Below are 20,960 nucleotides of genomic sequence, written 5' to 3'. Positions count from 1 at the left end.
GGGAGAATTAAGGAGAAAAGACTCTTGCTTTTATTTTAGTGTTTATTTGTCCAGCACCGAGGACGTTTGTAAACTTACGTACGGCGTTGACAGTAGAAAATATCATTCTAAATCACGAGAAATAAACTCACGGGTCATTCACGCACTCGCTTTTGCACTGTAGAATTAAAAAAGTAGGTAAAATAAAATGTTATAAACTACTTATTTCGAGCCGTGTATTTTCATATACGTAATGATAGTTTTGCAGGCAAAAGTGGGCAGAAGACATTATTTACAAAATCCGCACGCGATTAGAATCTTACGTACGTTTAAAGCTATATTTCTAACAATTATATAAAATGAAGATTCCAAAACGCCTACTTTGTGTGACATTGGTATTGTATTCTACGATAGAAAATAGTTTTTTAAAAATATAAAAACAACAAAATATGTTTTAAAATGGAGGATTTTCTTCATGAAGTTTTTACGTCATACATTTTAGGGTCTTTTTTATTTCTGCAAAAAAGCGTTTGACTCCCTCAAACTCTGCAAAAGTGTCCGCTCCTGTAGTAAGACCAAAATAAGGATTCTCGGCGTAAAAAAAAAAAATAAAATTAAAAAAAAGCATGCACACCTTACCCATAAATCTGGTCCTTATCCCTCTTTAGGACGTCGTTGACGGCCGAGCCCATGCTGGTGGGCATGACGTTGGGGTGGGGAGCGTGGGCTCCGTAGTGCTGGCTGGCGTGCAGCGGCGGTCCGTGGTTGAGGTGGTGGACCTGCGGGAGCGGCCGGGGTGCGTGCGGGTCTCCGTACATGGACGCCGATACGCCGTCCATGCCCCCGTAGTGGGCCAGCTCGTCGTACTGCGGGAGCGGACGCAATGGAGGAGAAGTTAGCGTCGAGCGATGGGACTTTGAGGCGCTTTTCCCGACTGACTTTGGTGGTTGTTAGGACGGGAAACGTGGTGGTATGTTTACGGAGAAGTGCAGTGGAACCGTACTCACCCTTTGCGCCATCAGGCTCCGAGAAACTCCTTAATACGCCGTGCTGATTTTTGTGTGTGTGCAATATTTAATATTCCTCTCGTCCGCGTGAAAAAAAAAATCCAGCTCTCTCTTCTTGCCTCCTCCTTATTTTCGACTAACTTTTTGTTTTGTTTGGGCGAATTCTCCTATTCGCCGAGGCGGTCGCGCCGCAATCGTCGCATCGGATTGTCCTCCCAGGGAAAATATTTTTTTCCGAAAGTGTCAAAAAATACGGTTGAAGTTTTAGAATTGGCCCGTCAACGAGCGGCGAGTAAAGTCAACTGTCGCGTCTATCATGGCTTTTTGCCACTCCGGCTGTCAATCAAAGCCAGAGGTTGTCAAGGTAATGAATGAATGACGCTCGGCGATGATGTTCAAGTTTTCTCTCTCGCTCGCTCCCTCTCTCTCTTCTTGTTTTTTTTTCGGGTGCCGTGCGTGTTAGTCCGGTGTCCCCCCCCCTGTAAGTCCTCTCCGCTCTGTCTCCTTTAAATGTCTGCTTCGCCCGAGTGTGGACTTTTTGCACAAGCGGACCGCGAGGGAGGAGGGTTGCAGAAGAAGAAAAAAAAAACAGGGAAAGAATTTTTAAAAAAGAAATGTCTGTCCGGGTCCGTTGCTTGATTGCTTGCTTGGTGCTGTCTGGCTTGGTAGCAGGCTGGTGAGTGAATGAGTGTCAGCGAGTGTTGTCAGCTCGGCGGCCGGCTCGCGTCCTCCGAACACACTGAGTGAGCGAGCGCACGGAGCGCACCGAGCGGTGGGCGAGCGCAATGACGGATCCCGGAAGTGGCGTGCTGGCCCCAGCCAGTGGTGGTGCGCCAAGGCGAGGCGAAGAGCTCTCCCACGCGAGAGAGAGGAGAGACCCACTCTTCCTCCTAATGCGTGTGTGTGAGTGTGTGTTTCTGTGTGTGTACCGTGTGTACTAGTAGTAGACAAACCAACCCTCCTCCTTCTTCTCTTCCTCCTCCTTCGCCTCCTCTTCTCCAGCCCCCCCAACCTTCCAAAACTCTCTCCCCACCCACCCGAAATACTTTTGGGATCCACGTTTGGACAGCAACGCAACACCGCACACTTCTGCAACACACAACAAGAACATTATTATACACACATTTACATACACACACACAAACATTCAAGGTAAACAAACTGTTTCTCGAGTAGTAAGCAATAGTACAGGTGCATTATGATGGTCAAATATTGAAAATAAAAAAATCGGATCTTCAAATGGAGAAACGCAAGCCATTACTCAAAGCACATCCTGATATTAGCAAGTGGTAAAAATATCAATGTGACCATTTATGATGATTCCCATGTAAAAATGTAAACCGCAATCATGTGGCTGTGATGTCGCGAGCATAGATCATCGTCATTTTAAAATGGAGCGCGCAGTACATTTCCACGCGCACCATATTCACTCTTTCCATGTGTACCAACTTCTTTTTGAAACTCCGGGGCCAATATAAGATGATGATGATGATGATGAATTTGAGGCTAACGTAGTAAACACCGCAATAAACACAGCGCCATTTTTCCACTTGTAGTGACGTCTTTGAAAACACGGCCAACCAAGACGACGTTCAAAGAGTCAACCAACAACAGCGGCGGCGCTCTGGTTTTCCCTCCGCTGCGCCGATTTTTTCTTAAAACATGATTGCGATTCACATTTGATTGTTAAAACAACCAAATTATGGCTGACAAAAATCTTTTTTCCCCACCGTTGTGGTGATTTTTGTTAAGATTATTCTGATTCACATTTGCAGGTGTTTACAATAAATGCGGTTGAAGCAAAAAACGGTATGGCCGCAAATTGGCCGAATGTGTCGGCTTATTTTTAAATTTTAAAAATGATTTGTTCTCTGATTTTGCTGTGCAAACAACCACGAAAGGGCTGCAAATTTTATGTTTTTACTATTGTGGGGACTTTTGAACACCTTATAGAAGATTGTGAACCTGATTCTAGTGTTTAAATGAAACAATGCTTTTTCCGTACTTGTGATGACTTATTTTTTTACACTTTAAAGATGTTACTTTATCCAAATTGAATAATAAAACAATCAGGTTGCATTCGTCGCCTTTTCTTAATGGGATGATTTTGTCCATATTGAACATTAAAGTAGCTGCAAATGTCGCCATCTTTTTTTCTTCTTCACTTGTTGATTTGCTTCCTGACCAAATCTGTACGTTAACAAGGATATTAGGAAACGCAAGTCAATATAAAATGTCAGTTCAAATCTGAGAGTAGTTTAAAAGTAAAATATTTTTCTTTTCTCTTATTTTGTGGTCTCCTCTCCTGATAGGAATCAGTGCCTGGGAGTATTTGGTCAATTATCAAAGCATGGCCATGCGGGCATCATCAATCATGAGGGGGGGAGATTGAAGCTGAAGAAGAAGAGGAGGAGGAGGCGACGGGACGGGGTGGGGGTGAGGAGGAGGAGCAAAGGAGGGCATCGTTTGCACGTGAAGACCCTCCAGGAGCTCTTTAGGCACGGGGCCACCTCGCTATGCTTTTAATAGCGGTCGAGGATGATCAAGAATTTACAAAAGGGGGATTAGGAGGAGCTTGTACTGCAGGGGAGGCCAACCCGAAACAAACAAATAACGGGTTAATAAATGCAAGGTGACAACAGTTACGTTGGCATACAGGAGGGGGGGGGGGTCGTTGGTGTGGGTGTGGGAAGTGCAAAGGATCGCAAGCAAGGCTTTGACAAACGGCTGCGTGGACATTTCAAGCAGCAATTCCCCGGGAAGGAGCACGCACATGCAGAGAGAGAGCGAGTGAGAGAAAAGAGAAAGAGAGAGAGGGAGAAACACAAACAGCGTGGAAGAGCGCCGCTCCACTATGCGAGTTCGCCCGCCCCCCTAAAATCACCACTAATGTTGGATTACACCGGTAAGTCGAGCGCGTGCTTTGTTGTCATATTTTGCATGCTTTTGATTGTTAGAAAAATGCATTTATCGAGGAAAAAAAATTATATTAAAATGGGATAACATCGTTTTTTTCTCTCTCGCGTGGATTTAAAGTGGAAATAGTGTGAGCGTTTTTTGTAGCCCCCCCGTGCAGTGATGTGAGCAGGCAAAAGAGCGTGTGAAAACAGTGGAGGTTAATTATGCGTGTCCAATGTAAGACTCTTCCACGCACACACACGTATACACACACACACACTATACGCACACACGCACTGCTTGCCTCGGAAATGCAAGACAGAAAGAAAAAAAAAACAAATAAAAAACTATCATTTTTAATGACGTGTTTTGTGATCAATTTAATTCCCCAAATGTAGTTTTTTTTTTTTACTTTGATAATTTATTTAACAAGCTTATATTGCGCAAATGTGGCTTTTTAAATAACGACGCAACGCATTTAAAAACTTGTCCGTTCAACAATTGACCTCTTGTCAAAATCCGGGTGTTTAATCAAGCATTTACAGCATGCATGTTGCTATTCCAACGATTTAAAAAAACGCACACTATGGAAATGTACGTATTTTATAAACGCATAACGCCCATGTGGCCATTTGTGTGAAGATTATACAGGCTATAACATTGAAATCAGACATTTCTTGGCCTTTTGAAAACAACCACACATTTACAGCGTCAATACTGTAAATAAATAAATAGATAAATAAATAAATAGCTTTATTTTGAAGCGCATGTACGATTATAGACACAACAGCTTAAACAATAAGATTGACACATTAAATCTTAATAATCACTCTATTGTCCACGCATTAGAGTTCCCCTCCCATGTCGCAAGACTTGCTAATGCGATTTAAAAGTGGCACCGTTAAAAGTGCGAGCGGTAGTATATGAGGCTATTCTTCTGAAGTCGGCTGTATATAAATAGTGGACGGAACCATCGGACGCCATTAACGGACGCTAACATTTCATCTGCTGGTGTCAAATGGAGGTCAGCAGAGGGTTAAAGCTCTCCGTGTCCGTGTGGGGGACATGGCCAGCTGCGTTTTGGACTCATCACAAGCGGGTGTGCGTGCGTGCGTGCGTGGAGGTGCGTGCACGAGCGGGTGGGATGGGGCGTGGGATGGGGGGGGGGGATCCATTTCAAGGAAAACAAGAGTGGGACAATCAGCAGGCTTAAAGATCATCAAGACACCCTGAAGAGATGGAAGGCCACCCCACGCAACAGCTACAGGTGGTGAGAATTGTTGCTTAAAATCCGCTTGAAGCAAAGAACTTGATTGAGGTTTAGTTGTGCTGACTTGGTTGATTTCCATATTTCCAAACCTGTTACGACCAAGTCAATGAAATGATCAGTCATTTACTCAAGATTTCAAACCAATTCAAACTGGTCCAACGGCAAAATTTTGCACATTGATTTAATTTATTTTTGCTTTGCCACTATTTGTAAAAAAAAAAAACGAATTAATCTAACAAATTCACCTTTATAGTCTCAATTTTTCAAACGAATCAAACAACTTCAAAATGTTTAATATTCACCCCATGTCCAACTTAAAAAATGTCACATATTCCATCAGAAAATCAAATGTAACAATTTAACATTTATGAAGCAATTCAAAACAGTCTAATTGAAAAACTTCTCAACCTTCATGAAATTTCTGCTATCTAAAAATAAATTCTCAATTTCCCATTGAGAAGATAATTCCCAAGTCACTGAATAAATCCAGACTGTCCTCTCGTTCGTCTTCTATTTATCAGCCTCACATTCTACTTTTCTTCCATTTCAATTAATTTTGCAGCGTTTCGACATGAACTGCATCGTCTCGTTAATAATAAATCTTCAGTCCCCACTGCAAGTATTTAGCAGTGCACCTGAACTCCAGGCGACCCCCGCCGATGCAATGTGACGACGTGGTTTCAAAAAAGGCAAATACTTGTAAAAGTTTCGCGACTCACTGTCAATTCTCTCAGCGCCCAAAACCACGGTTTACCCACCCCCCTTCTGGAAGGGGGGCTACGGAAGGACTACGCGGAGGAGGAGGCGCTGCTGGTTGAAGACAGTTAGGCGGCGCTTTGGCGACACCTAGCGGCAGATCAGTTCACCATTTCAGCGCTGCTCAACAACGTGGCGAGGCCTTCAAAATGAAATAAATGCGAGGGGAAAGCAACTCGATGAATCTATATGGAAATAAAGAGACTAAATCAAAAGTAGATTAATAGTAAGCTTCAAATTCATGCAAAGTTATGGCAAAAATATAGTAGGGAGAGTTTGGTCTTATGAAAATAAATGGAGAAAAAAAACATTTTCTATGAGCAGCAACCAGCAGCGTGCTTGTAATATGGATGTACAGATGCTGAAAGATAATCATTTCAAAATTCTAATTTATGCCAACTCATATGCAGACAAGCAGCACGTGACAAATGTATGTTACAATGCACAATTAAACAAACTAAACCCTTTTTTATTTTTTGATCAAATAAACCTTTTACAAAGACAATGCTCGTTTTTTGTTTATTGACCATTTTAACGTTACATTATAATGTGTAATTATATTTATAATATGTTTACAATTAAATTATGCACTGCAGAGCTTTTTCTAATGTTTCGATTACACTACACATAATTTGGTAAAAAAAATAAAAATCACCCAACTGAGTCAAAAAGACCATAATTAAATAAATAAATAAATTGTTGAGTCATGAAAGTAGCCGTTGGTCCCTTTTTGACCCATTATTGTGTTACTTTGGACCCAACTGTTACTTGGACCATCTTTAGAGTGTATAATTTTCCTCTCCGAAGTCTGAAGTGTGTGCTTGTGCGTGCGTATGTTTACACCAAATGCCAATTTAATGAGCTTGTTGGTCCCAAAATACCTGATGCTCCCACAACATACTGTAAGTGCCATAATCCCAGCCTGATCACATGATCCTTCCAGCCCCATGCAAACAGTGTATGGATGATGACAAAATATCAATCGGAGTATTATTGGAAGGGTGGCGTTTGCAGCTGGGAAATAAAAGTTGCAGGGGTGGCTGGAAGGGTGTGTGTGTAGGGGAGGGGGTGGTTGAGGAGTTAATAGCGGTCACCCTCTCGCTGCGCCTCTGTCGCTCATCATTTATCAGGCTTAAGGGGCTTAAACAGGCTGCAAAGGCCCACCTTTTATTACACATCACCCCCCCCCCCCACCCCCGCCTCTTTTGCCTTATCTACATTATAGGAAGTGTGCACGCATGCATGGCTGACTGTTGTTAATGCCCGTTTGGAAATAGAAACATGTCCAATAAAAAAAAAAAGAGAGCTGGGCATTGGGGGGTGGACATGGCTTTCGGCAAAAAGCAACACTTGACACCACTCATGCGTGCGCATCTTGGGAGAGGAGGGTGGATGCTATCATGGCCCAAGTACAGTTTGAAATATGCTCACTTGTAAAATATTACACAGGTGCCTAAAATAGAGGTTTTATTTTTTGAGAAATTAATTTCTTTTTAGCTGGACTTGATTTTTTTTTTTTTAGATCATTTTTATGCCTATGCTTTATTGCCTTATTTTGACAAGGTTTTGTTTATTTTGTTTTCAGTGTGCACGTGTCCTGTGTATTAAAACTATTATTTATGTGTGTTGTGATTACTATTACAGTAATATATTTGACTATAAAAAAAGTTTTACTTAGTTTTTATGAGTACATTAATATTTTGGGGTATTTTTTTCAATTTTACTTGATTTATTTAGGTTTATTTTACTTGCTTCATTGGCAAGCTTTTGTGTTTCCTCTGCGTCACTGTATTTGATTATTTTACTAGAATTACTTCATTTTAATGAAATATTCAACTGCAATATTTTCACAGATCTTTGGCCATTTTGTGTTATAAATGCTGGTTGTGAGCTCACATGCAGTCAGCTTGAACGCAGCTGCACACACACACGCGCTCGCATGTGCACACAGCAGCACACACACACACACGGTGACACATTTTGATATTCCAGTCACACAGCAGAGTAAACACCGCTCTCCTATTCAATAACCATCATTGACAAGAGTCCGTATATTCGCGCATGAGCCTAAACACACAAATTGCGTGTAAACAAACAGGGCAAAACTCATCTCCTGCAATGAATAGTGTTGTTTATACAAAGTATATTTGTTGATATATGATGGAGACTGTAACTGTTTTCTACTTCCTGGTTGGTTTTCAAATAAAATTTCAAATCAAACCTCAGAGTGGCTTCTTTTTGTATACCCAGGGATAATAATTTTGGTGATCTTTCAACAAAGAATAACTATTGGCATTGACACCAAATAATGTGCCTGAAATTTACAAACTAATAAATAAATGAGTGGCACTGCCACCTACTGCAGCGGATGTGCAATTACACTGTATTTTAGTATGGGGGGGAAAAAACAGGTTGGCCCACCCCATTATTTGAGAAGGACTAAATTAATGAAACACTTTCTTGAAGGCATCACTATGGCAACCGTTTCATGCATACATCAGTTGTCATGAAATACTTGCAGATAACAGTAATGAAAGTAAAAAAAAAAAAAAAAAAAAGTGGGAGGGGGCATGATGGTTTTTATCCAGAGTGGAGGCTTGTTCATCCCGCTTCTTTTTTTCCCCCTTGTCATGATGAAGTGTTGAGGTTAGCCAGGTAATTATCTGGCCTTGTCAAACGGAGAGCGGAATATCAAAAGCGAAGCGCCATCTTTCAGAGACGGCTCTCATCCAGCAAAGAAGAAGATCTGAGGGCTGGGGGACTCGCAGAGAGGAAACAACAACGTTCCGCTTTTCCCTCCCTTGGATAAATATCGCCGACGGGAGCGGCGGCAACGGCGGCAAAGCCAAACACGGCGAGGTTGACGAGGAGCATAATATTTATTTGTACCAAGCGCGGCCCGCTTGGCCATTATTAGAAGGTGCTGGAGTCTCAGCAGTTATTTTAACAAGAAGCATTTTGCTACAGTCCCTGTCCAGGTCAAAGGTCATAAACACACGAATCTGACACATTTGGGGCCTAGTCTGTTCAAAGCCACATAAAATTCAGTGTATTGGCGCCTACCAAACATAACGTAAGTTGAAAAGACAACAATGTGCTCCAACAAATAAAATGCTTTCCGTGAGGAGTCTTTGAATGCTCCGAGGCAAAATGGCGGCGATGATGTTTGAGCGTTTAATGCTATAAACACACAAGCTTCTCCCCCTCTGGCATGCACACTCCCTGTAAATATTCATAGAGAGCCACAATGGGCTGTTATTAATTATTAAACACCGGCAAGACGCGCCGTTCTTCATCATACTATTTTTTTTAATACACGCTGCACCTTTGTATGGGTGCTGGAAATACATAAAATTCTCGACGGGGTCCATATCATTCATTCTCCCGGGGCCTCAACATCTCCACGACCAATGTAAATCTTTGGATGTTATTTCTTGCACACACACACACACACACACACACACACACACACACACACAGAGGAACTTTTCAGGTGAACGTCACATTCCCGCCGCTCCTTCCTTCGGTTAGTGGTCCCTGACAGACTGTCACGACCACCCCCCTCCCCAGCACCCCACCCTTGTGGAAGTGGAGAGGGGCCCACCGGCGTGAGTCGGTTAGGAGGTCCACGGCGGATCGTGGCACACCCCGGCTATTTGACAAGTCGGGAGAGAAGTAGGCTAGTGTGAGTGGTAAATGGTGAAAGAGGGCATCTCAATGTATGGCCACGGGTGGGGGGGTGTTGTGTGGTAAATCTGTCCGACACACTGTTTATCTTCGCAGAGGCAATTCACGTTGATACATTCAGGAACAGTTTGATGGTTTCCAGCTGCATGAGCAAACTGTCATGCAAGAGTAATAAGAAGAAAAAAAATGGTATCAAAGCGCAGTCTAACTGTGTTCATGGGTGGAGCGATCTATATTTTGGTATTTTTATCGAAAGGGGGGTTTGCGCGGTTGTGGGCGTGAACACGGATAACTAGCTTCCCAGCCGATGGCAGCGGCTCCACTCAGTCACTTTTAAATTCAGGAGCAGGCGCACTGTACTTGAGATTGATATGCACAAAGTACATTTAAAAAGAACTCCACTTCCAGATGATGTCAAGTTGGCTGTTGGAGACACACACACACATCACAAGCACACAAACCTGATGTTCATCATTTTACATTGACGTGGGACCAAATCAAAAGAGGCATTTGTCATTCTGTGAGATTCCCCCCAACACACACACACATGATTCATTTTGAGTCTTGAGCGGAATAGAATTAACAATTTCCCCAGCTGATTTGGCCCTTTTAAAACCCTCATTACACACAAGCATTGTATATATTAGCAATCCCTTGGAGGAATGTGGAACAAGGAATCTCACACTCGTCTTATCACGGCCACGTTGTAATATTATAATCAATTAGCACGGATGAGCTAATTGTCCAATCTCTCACTTGCTAATTATCCGCGGAAATATAAATGGGACAAACTAATGCTCCATTTTTTTTTTTTAATTTAATATAAAAGGATGCTTGAACTGAGCTGGTGCATTTGTGTTTCAAACGGTGGCTCGTCAATATGTATGAGGACACATCAAAGAGGGGAGGGGGAAAAAAAAAAACGGGGTCGGCGCTGAATGCAGTTTCCGATCCGGAATATGCAAATCACGTGGTTAGCGTTGAGTTCTAGTGTTTGCGTAACATTTACTTTTAATCGTTATTGTGCCACTTAGAAACACATTGTCCTTTGGGATGTTTGATTTTTGAAACAGCAAGACGAGGAGATGTTTATAACCGACACGTTTTGACGACAAATTGGCGCCGGTGTAAATGCATTGGAATTTATATTTGATTTCAACCTGGAAAATGATTGCAGGGGTAAAAAAAATAAATAATCTCAAACGCAGACAATCCAAAAAGTGCATCCTAGCGACGCTCTCGCTTGTGTAAGTTTCCAGGGAGTCGGTGGCCGCAACTCCCCAAGCCAAGCAAGACAATGCGCCTAGTGTGTCTTGCCGCAACGCTAATATTTGTCTCACACACACACACATGAGCTTTTGTTGCCCGCAGGAGTTTGAAAATCAAAATTTTGCCGCCGTCTTTGTTTCGAGCGGTTGTCAAAAAATTTCCACCTGCCTCCGACGGCGAGGAAAATATATCCCGCATTCTGCTCTAATATTCACTGCTTGTTAATTATTAAAGGTATGTATTTGAATTATAAATATACTAGTTATACAGACGTAGGCAAAGCAGGCATATAGCCTCGGGCTAAATCCCTCCATTAGCCATTATTTTCCAGTGTGCTGTCTCCGTATGCCTGCCTACTGTTCCGATGTCATATCCAAAAACACCCAGGCATGCCTTTGTACTCGCCCCCCCCGCTTCCCGCTTTGACCACCCCAAAAAAATCCCCCCTCTATACATACGTGTGCGCTGGCTTTTTGAAGCGGGATGTCACACTTGTCTTAAATATAATGAATCGCTCTCAGCAAGGCATCCCCCGGATCCCAAACACTCTCGCTGCCTCATCCTCCCGTGTTTTGCAGCCTTCCGACGTGTCACAAATCATCCGGCGTGAAGGCCTCGCCACTAAATCATTAACATTGTCAGAAATGACTGGGAAAAGGAGAACAGCCCCCCCCATCACCGACATGCGGTGGAGGCACGTGCGACGGGAACGGATGGTAAACAAAAGAGACGCAGCCTTGAACCTGCTTCCCCCTTTGTGTTTTCATCGTCTCCTCCTCGGAATTCCCGACTAACAAGAAAGAAGTGAAGAAAAGTAAATAAACTGTCAAAAAAAAGTTGAATAAGTCACGAGAAATAGATTTCATTTTTCCAAATAAATTTTGCACCGTATTATGTACCTGGGATATTTCCGACACTAGCATCAATGTGGCCCACAAAGAGCCTATTAAGATCAAGCATATTTAAGAATGATTCCTCCAAGAGTCCAAGTTTTACGATTTCAACATTTACTCCATGAGACTGTGCATACCGCCTAGCATGCTAAAGCTAATGTAGCGAGCACATCTTCACTTAGTGCTACTTGTCAAGCAACACAAACAGATGGACTGAAATTATCGTTGAAAACAAGACACAAAGCAGGATTTAAACATTCTGTCCAACAAGTGTAGCATGAAACCAAGTGCTAATGTCATGGAAGAGCGATAAGCATACAGCCGCTAACCAGTTGCTAGCTAACACAAGAAGCTAGCACAGTAGGCTATATCTAGGACTCAAAAGGTTGGTCATTATCAGCTTTAATTGAGAGTCCTTTAAACCCACTGGGAATATGAACAACAACTGGACCTAAAAACATAAAGCTACAACACGCCAAACACACACCAAAAACGCACTAAAGAAGAGGTCTACTGAAGTGTGTCTTTGAGGGATGGTCTTTGTTAACAATAAAAGTCTCAGCAGACATCCGCACACACAACTTTGGTCTACTGAGACCAGTCATGCATAACCGTTGTATAACCAACACCGTATATGACTTCCAGGTAGTTACGGAGTGCGGAGGCAGCGAATGGAAAAGCTCCCGTGGCTGGCCCGCAAAGCAAGCTCCCTCGCTATCAGTGCTATAGCCCCACTTAAATCTTCACCCACCTATGCCATCATCCATCAAAAGCATAACTAATTTTTCCTTCAATTCCCACCACTCTCTGAAGAATCTAAAGGATGATGGATGGCGGACGGCGGCAAAGCGCAGTGGTACTGTTTTTAACCTTGCTCAAGTCATTAATCCCCTTTATACCCATGAAGGTAGTAAAGGAGACAATGAATTAGTCATTAAAGCGCAGGTCAGTTTATTAGAATTCCTGATTGAACTGTAAAACGACTTCTCCCGGGCTAAACGGGAGAATCTGCAAAAGCCCAGAGTTAAGGGGAAAAAGGAGCTGAGGGAAGCAGTCGGAAAGGATTGAGGGTTAAGAAGACGCAGCTAATAGAATAAGGTTTAGTCCGGGCGAGTGACGAGTCACACACGCACAATAAAATGAGAAGCCGAGAACAAGACCGACTGATCTGATGAATGAGAAAAATCTACACCCAGAGTTTTAGATTGGATTTAATTTCCGTCAATCCGTTTCAACGAGATAATGGAGATACCATTAATAGCCACCACTGTGAGTGGCTCTATTAAACGCTGACTCGGCGGGTTCCCATAGACGCAAACAGCAGAGTGTTTCTTCATGTCAACAAGGGATTGGAAGATGAAGAAAGGAAATGTGGCGCTTATCACTAGGCGTCGCTTATCCTTTCATGGCCGCGGCTTGAATGGCGTGAGTTTGCTGGGTAACTGAGAGCATGCTTTTAAAAGCTGAGCTGGCGAGAAGGCCATCCATCACGCCGGAAAGACAGGCCGGAGCGGCTGTAAATCTCAAATGTTTTGTCTATGGGTTGGGAAAAGCTCGGAAAATATCCACGCCAGGTGCTTATTCTTTTTTTTGACCGCCGATGGGGTGAGCTCGTGTTTCCGCTCCGAGGGTCGTCCGTGTTTGTTCCCGAGCTAAAATGGACTCTTGGTTTGCAAAATGAAGTTCCCCTCCTTCTGCTTGAGTATTCCGTTGAGCAGCACAGCAGCTATTTAATTCTAATGAGAGGAATTGCTTATGAGGGAATGTGGTTCTGATGATTAATGCCCACTGACAATATGTGCTCTTGGAGGAGCTTTGCAGTTGAAGCCCCCCCACTTCAACGTCCCAGAAGTCGACACCCCACAGGGAAAGGGATAATCTCAAGATGCTTCTGCGGATCAGATGAGCAAACTTGAGGTTTTTAAAACAAACTGAACCATTTTCTGTGGTTCGGATTAGCTTCACGGGTTAGCCAAAATCTATCCCGAGCAAATGTCGATGACCACATTGATTATAATATTAAGAAGTGAAGCTTGGAAAGCTGGCTAGCTACTTATTTATTATCAGAAGAATTCAAAAGCCAAACAACAATGTTATAGCTACAAACGGTATGTAGCTTGCTTCGTTAGCTTAGCTAAGCAGGCTAGTTCAACATAAATTCAATTTTAGCATATTCCAAAAGTTAATTCCTTGCATGCTATTATTTTTCTCAGTCCAGCAATCGTGTGTTTTGCATTTGAGGAGCCAAACGTGTGCCTATTGATTTTGAAGTCATTCAAAAGTTCAAATCTGGACGAGCGCATAGCTTTATACATAGCCTGTAATTATCTGTTCTAATTTGGGGTTTTGAAAACAGTAGCAGCCATTTTTATTGCTATATTTTGTTTTTTACAGCACTGACAACAATCTCCGTGGCAAAGGTAATTAGAGCTCTTTTGGCATTTGACATTTCTGGCAGGTCACAGTTAAAAAAAGGCATACAATGGTTATTTTTGAACGAGCGACAGCCATCAAAACAGTCTGGCAATGCAGCCTTTGACTACCTGACATCTGCATAACTTCAAAGTATTCGTTCCCTCCTGTGACTGTAAATCAAAATACTTGCAATGTTCGGGTAATTGTTTTAAAACTATTACTGTCGGATCTTCAGAATGGCTCCTACTAGGTCACGTAATAGTCAAGGTGTCTCATCTGTACAGCAGCAAGTGATGAGTTCTAATGAGCCAGAAACGATCTATCTTTATACACATCGTGACTCTCCATTCTCGGCAAATGACATCGAAAACCCCTTCTCTTTGATTTGCAAGGCTCTAATGTGCCATTATTCCGCCGAGTTCTACCTAACGACCCAAACCCGGAGCCAGACGAGAGCCCACTGGGCCAATGAGCTCGGACAAAACGCTCTTGATTGCCAGAGTTTAGCGCCAATGAGCCTGGAATAACAAGAAGCATATTGTAGCATCGGCACCGGGCCGGGGCTTGGCGGCCATGCTAACGGGCCCTCGTCGCGTGCTCAACGACTGAGTTAACGACGTTCTAACGAGCTGGTGGATCAGGTGACCGTATGGATGGCAGAGGAGATATAGCAACAGAGCAGAACAACTGGACACTTTCAATTACTTATGTAATACTGAGAAATACAGCAGGACACTCCAATTCAAAAGTATTGGAACAGCGAGGCCCATTTTTTTTTTATTGTAGCTGGTTACTCTAACTCATTCCCTGCTATTGACGGCTATAAAATCATTTTAACAGAGCTGGTAGTGAGCGAGTTAATAATCTCCAGAATTCATAACGATTAAGTTGTCGATTATTATCGATAAATACTAAAGGCATTGGCAGAGTCGATAAGGCAGAGACATCATCGTTACCAAGCGTCCCTGTCAATATTGTGAGCGGTGAGCTCGGCTGTATGCATTAAAAGCGTTTTGACACTCCCACTAATTGCATGCGACTTTTATCAACCATGGAAAATCAATTTCCGGCAATTTCCGTCGTGAAGACACCTCATCAGCTTGTCCCTGCCAGATGCCAGTAGCAAATGAGCGAGAGAGACAAGAGCAAAAAATAATAATAATTTGATGATCACGATATGACAAAACAAAGAGAAGCCACAGTGTAGCTTGTGTGCATTTGTTTGTCTTGAACCGCAACATGTGACATCTGTCACCGAGACGTGTCTGAAGTGTGTGAGCGGGGAAAAGAGCAAAATGTGGCGGATGCATAACAATGCGTGCATACATGCATTAGTGATTGCACATATATGGAAATAGCGCTATCGTATACGGTCGCCACCCTCATCGTGACAATTGAATAATCTTTAAAACAAGACATGCAACTGCTATAATAAACACCCATAGTGGCACCTCCACAGTTGATCTAAAAAGCTACTGTACGTCACACTAATACGCTAAATATTAAAATAACATACATATTTCTCTGCTAGCCAGAGGCGGAGCTGCCATGTGTTTGTTTACTCCCATTGGTTACCTGATATAAAACCATTAGCTAAAAAATCAGAACCCAAATGTGCTAGCGTGTTTGTATAGACTCCATTTTCGACTCCATCAAGCCCCCCAATACAATAAATCTCGATATCTCGTCATGTCTGCGAGTCATTTCCGCGAGACGTCGTCTGCAAGGGCAGGCAGCAGGGTCGCTTTCCGTATCTGCTGGTGCGCGACCACCACTTAGGATCGTCCGTCCCTGTCGCTAAGCGCCTTGAGAGTTCAGATAATGTTCCTTAGCTGGGAGAAGACAAGTAGATGGCTGTCAAAGGGAATAAATGATGTGAAAGGGGGGGGGGGGGGGGGGGGGTCGTATTAGGGAAACCTCAGGATCCCAATCCCCAAACACGGAATGAAGAATCGCTTTGTCGCCGAAGCACGGAGTCGGCCATCACTGTCGAACGCACGCCTTAATTAATCCGAGGCATGGAGCAACATTACGTCCCGTTCAGGGAGATGCTTAATTGCCTCTGTCATCCAAGCCCCTAATGGTGGACACGGGTCTCGCATAACACCCCGTCTCCAGACGTCCCCCCCCTTACCCCCACCTTAGCAAGAATAGCGAGCTAAATGGAGACGGTGGCCAGTGTTTACATTCGCGCGAGTGCGTTAATGTATGTAGATTTCATTTCTGATGAGTGATTATTTGACTGCTCATTTTGCCCCAAGATTTATGGCGCTCTCTCTATCTCGCGACTGCAGTACCACGCTTATCTTTAATAAAAGAGATGAGGACATTAATCAGGTTTTGGCGCTGGCCCTTACTAAGACATTAAATGCATTGTACGGGGTAAGTAAACACGCTCCACGTCCTTCTCCGCACTGTGCGGCGAAGTAGGGTGGCGAAAAAAAAAAAGAAAAAAACCCCTCATTATATTTATCATCATTTCACATCTGCTGTTTTTGAAGCAATGTACCATGAGCCCATAAAGTGTATTACAACTGTGCATAAATTTGCCTGATTTGTGGCTGGAGTGGCTAATTCCTTGAGTACATTTTAGAAAAACAACCGCTGAGCCCTGAAATTGCGATTCCATAACGGCTTTAAATTACCGAGTGCCGAGTCACAAACTTGTGTTATACGTAGGGGGGGGCGCTACTGCCCCCACCGCCCGGAGATGGAAACAATAAAATCCGGGGATGAGTGAGCCATATAGTCAAACAAAATAAAGCCAGATGGGATGCTACATGATGACAGGAAGATGTTATCTTACAACGGCATCTCGTTGGATCACGATGCAGTGTGGAGGTGAGGGAAGAGCTTAAGTGCAACCTCCACCCGCCAAGATGATGTGTTGTAGCGTCACTTGTTAGATGTACAATCTTGATTAAGGACTGAATAATTTAAATAAAACACATTACGTAATAACTAGCTAGCACAAGAAGCTAACGTGGCGTCACCCTTGTAGGAGCACAGCTTAGAACTTGTTTTATTTTTTGCTCTCCATTCCTTGTTTTTCTTTTTCATCTATAAAAAAAATAAAATCTGAGCTTCTCCATTCCGTCGCCCTCTATTGGTCATTGTTTTCATGTTATATATTGTTCTTTTTTTTTTTTTTTTCTCAGTTTAGTCATGACCGTGATTGGCTGTTAGATCCCTAATCACATGTGATTGTCACCGGCAAGTGGGAAAAAGTGTTTTTAAAATTCATAATTGGACATGAAAAATAATGAAGTTTAATTGATTGAAGAAAACTTTTGTTTTTTTTACCTCGCCCGGTTTGGCACGTTGCTGGATAAACGTCCAGTTATAAACATCATCTTCGCTTATCTTTTCTGGCGTGCTGTGCCTCGTTACAAAATCCAATAAGAGAAGATTTAATATCCATAAATTGTCTTCATTACAAAGTTATAGTTAAGAAATATCGAAAGTATACCCCAAAGTGTCATTTTTATCGTAAACGGGCAGGATGATATCATGTAAAAAGGATGTGATGATATTCAAGTCTTGTCCTCCAGCATTATCTGGGAGCTCATAAAGAGATGAAATTTAATATGATGCTTTCAGTCAATTTAATTGAATTTTAATTGCCACTTTGGACAGAAGGTTTAGATTTAATCAATAAAATATTCAACTGTTGAGTCTTTTCGCACGAAAAACCAGTGCATCCAGAGTGTAAAAAAATAAATAATAATAACAGCCTGTTTATGAGCTCCAGATGCAGATCGAAAAGAATGCAGCGGCTAAATAACGCAAGGCGAACAAGCGCCGCTTCTATTAATTACGCTGGTGTGGAAGAGCAGTCGGTCACCTTCAAAGGAAAGCCTCGTTTTAATGTGCCGGAGCTATAAATATTTGCAAATGTCACACCTTGGGAAGACAGCGTCAGGCCAGAGCTGAGGCGATAAATCAGAGGTGAAAAAGAAAGAATGGCTCTTTGGTATTTTAAAAATAATTACTCGTACAAAAGGGGATAATGAATTAAGCTACGCATTCCACTAAAACAGACCATTAGAAGAGGATTAGTTTATTAAACGCTTCTTAGAATTACCCTGACGATGTTCAACCATCCATAATTCATGGGAGAACAAAAAAAACGTCAATTAGCTCTGTCAATTAAAATTAATTAATTGATTTAGTGATGACCTCATTGTCCAACAAAAAGTAAAAGAAATCTATTTTAATATAAATATTTGTATAAATATAATTATATTATAATTATATAAATAATATATTTTTTTATATATTTATTTAACTAAAAACTGACCAGATTGGACACATTTGATTTTTGTATAGAGAGCTGAATGTAGGCTAGTAGAGCGTCCACTACCGCCGATATTACACACACACGCACTAGTTGTAAATCATCAGCAACCTTACCTCGGCTGCACCACGGATGAGAGGAATTTATCCTCCATCCCTACAGAGAGAAAGATGACATGGCCTATCCTTTAAGGCTCATAAAAGTCTAAATTAAATATCAAATGGAAGCAGTGATGGATAGTGCCCCCGCCCCAAAAAAGCCTCCAGCCCCGCCCACCCACTGCCTGAAACGACAGGTGCTCCTCACATGACTGGAGAGCCAGACAACTTTATTAGAAGGATGCTTCTCACTTCGCACATGTAGGAAATAAGAGTCAAGGCAAAGGAACGTAACAATGGACCACTGGAATGCCGCCCCCCCCTACATGACTTCAAAGTCCCATTTGTCACATGGAGGAATTACAGACATGATATTCTAAATCCATATTTATAAAAAAAAAAAAATGGTGATGTTTCGCCATCCTCAGCAAAAGAGCCCTTCAAAAGAATTCCCGCATCAGCCTGAGCCCCGCACAATGGCTGCCGCTATCGCTACGCGGGCTAAAAGTGTACATTACCAATCATCAATTGTCGCCCCGCTTTGTATCATCCCCGAGAGAAAATCCCAATCTGCTCTTGAGCCCACGGTTGATGGACACGCCATTATTCACTGCCGCTTCCTCAGGAATGGGGACAGGCATAAAAAGGGACGGCCTTAAGATTAACCCCGCCTCCCCCACCCTCGCTCGCTCTTTCTCCGGCTGCTTGAATCCGAATGAAAAAGACGATTCACTTTCCTTAATCAAAAAGTTTTTATCATCTCTCCTCCTCAAGCCAAAGCCTTGGGGATAATTCATTTGCTTGTCCCGTGAGTTGACACTCGGGGAGGGCAACCATCGTGCTGGAGCGCAACCGGAACCAACTTGGTGCCCGCGCAAGTCCTGCACTATTTCTGGTAACCCAGGGTCCAATTTGCCGTGGCGCTTGCAGTCACCCGAGCCTCGCGCGGCAAGACTCGGCGTCGTCACGCCTCATCGCTTAGCAGAGGGGTGCAAATTTGTTATCACCCAGGTGTTAATGAACTGCGGCCTCGTGCGGGCCTTAATGAGCGTGGGCTTCCGCGCTTTACAAGACCCGCCATCTCTCGCCACATTCTTCGGCCTGGAGTTTTGTGTCCCTCTTCTTGGATTTCCACCAAGTCCAAAGCAGCCAAAAGACAAAGGCGGCGTGTGGGTGGTTCTTCAGATCACAAATTGTACAGGCCACCGGGGGGACCAGAAAGTGGCAGGCTCTCTGCGAGACATGCTGCCGAGGGAGGAGGGAAAGGGGGACGGACTCTCAATCTCGCCTTCTTTTCCACCTGTTCTTCCCCCAAATTGGCAGCTGGCAGGCAAATGAATGCGGTGTGAAGTGAGCCCACTGAAGTGGAGGGTCCCGCTGTTTGGCCAACAAAGGAACTCGGTGCGAGACATCTGCTGTTCAGTTATCAGAATACATTGAGTCACGTGCCTCCGTTTCCCCTTGCTCGCTGACCCTCGGCTGCCTGACATTCACGTTCTTTCTTCGGGCATACTTCTCTTCTTTGGCTCCGCCTCCTTCTTGCAATCTAATGGATGCTACGCTAGCTACAGGCTAGCTGACCAGAAATCTTACCAAAAAAAGCTTTCCATGCCTCTCTATTGCGTTATCTGCGGATATCACATTCTCATCCCGCGAAGTATCTCGAACCGGACCCCCACGGCCAGGTCAGGCACCAAAAAGAGAACCAGTGGTGACACGGTCGGCATCCGCAGACGTGACTTCCCGCCCGTGCTCACGCTATCGCCGTTTACTTGAACATCTAATCCGGGTAAAGTGTGTCATCCGCTTTTGCACGCCGCTCACTCGCCACCGCGTCCTCCAACATCTCCCAGTGGTGCTCACTTGCGGGAAGGTTGTACATCCAGGAAGGGACACCCCCACACACACACACACTCGTGTAGTGCGTGTAAACTAGATGACTTCCTCCAGGCAGGTGGCACATATCCAGATGTTCTTTCAATTTCCTCCACGCCTGCATGTCTGCTTTTGTATATGCGCGCACGCATCACCCCCCCAAGCTGGTGACCTCCCGGCATCACCACTGGAGCACTTTACACCGTAATGACTTGTATCGCCTCAGGCCCTGACACATCTGCGTTGGCTCTCCCTCCATCTCTGTCTCACCGGCTTTTCCCACTTTGTCTTTGACGCTCTACTTTTGTGTTTTCTCCTGTGCACCATCGCTCTTGAGCAGGTGCTTCCCTCAGCTTGTTCCGTAGCACAGCGACAATCAAGTTGTACCATTCGCCTTGCGAGGACATGGCGACGGCAATTCCAAAGTGTAATGCGCGCACCTCCGTCAAAATGTACACGCGCGCGTCTGTACTTGTATGCATATTTATGTGGACAGGCACACACGTACACACTCAG

General features: G+C 43.6%; 1 protein-coding gene and 1 long non-coding RNA gene across 10 annotated transcripts in view; one reads left to right on the top strand and one right to left on the bottom strand.

Moving 5' to 3' along the window:
• meis2a (Meis homeobox 2a) overlaps positions 1 to 1,905 on the bottom strand; it is a 64,798-nt gene extending 62,893 nt beyond the window's left edge. For 3 of the 9 annotated variants that reach the window (XM_037241027.1, XM_037241026.1, XM_037241029.1), the window contains exons 1-2: positions 987 to 1,904; positions 619 to 845 (exon numbers count right to left, since the gene is read on the bottom strand). In XM_037241027.1, coding sequence (XP_037096922.1) covers positions 619 to 845; positions 987 to 998 — 239 coding nt within the window. In that variant the 5' untranslated portion in view covers positions 999 to 1,904. Of the gene's footprint in view, positions 1 to 618; positions 846 to 986 lie in introns of all 9 variants that reach the window. The other 6 variants (XM_037241033.1, XM_037241032.1, XM_037241025.1 and 3 more) reach the window with 5 other exon arrangements.
• Positions 1,906 to 3,456: 1,551 nt separating this feature from the next.
• On the top strand, positions 3,457 to 8,130 carry LOC119116562. The gene is made up of 2 exons (XR_005096293.1): positions 3,457 to 3,891; positions 5,889 to 8,130. It is a non-coding gene; the product is annotated as an uncharacterized LOC119116562 (long non-coding RNA).
• Positions 8,131 to 20,960: the final 12,830 nt, after the last annotated feature.

This window comes from Syngnathus acus, chromosome 22 (assembly GCF_901709675.1).
Source record: "Syngnathus acus chromosome 22, fSynAcu1.2, whole genome shotgun sequence".
Taxonomy (NCBI): Eukaryota; Metazoa; Chordata; class Actinopteri; order Syngnathiformes; family Syngnathidae; genus Syngnathus; species Syngnathus acus.
This window is presented reverse-complemented; position numbering and strand designations above follow the sequence as displayed.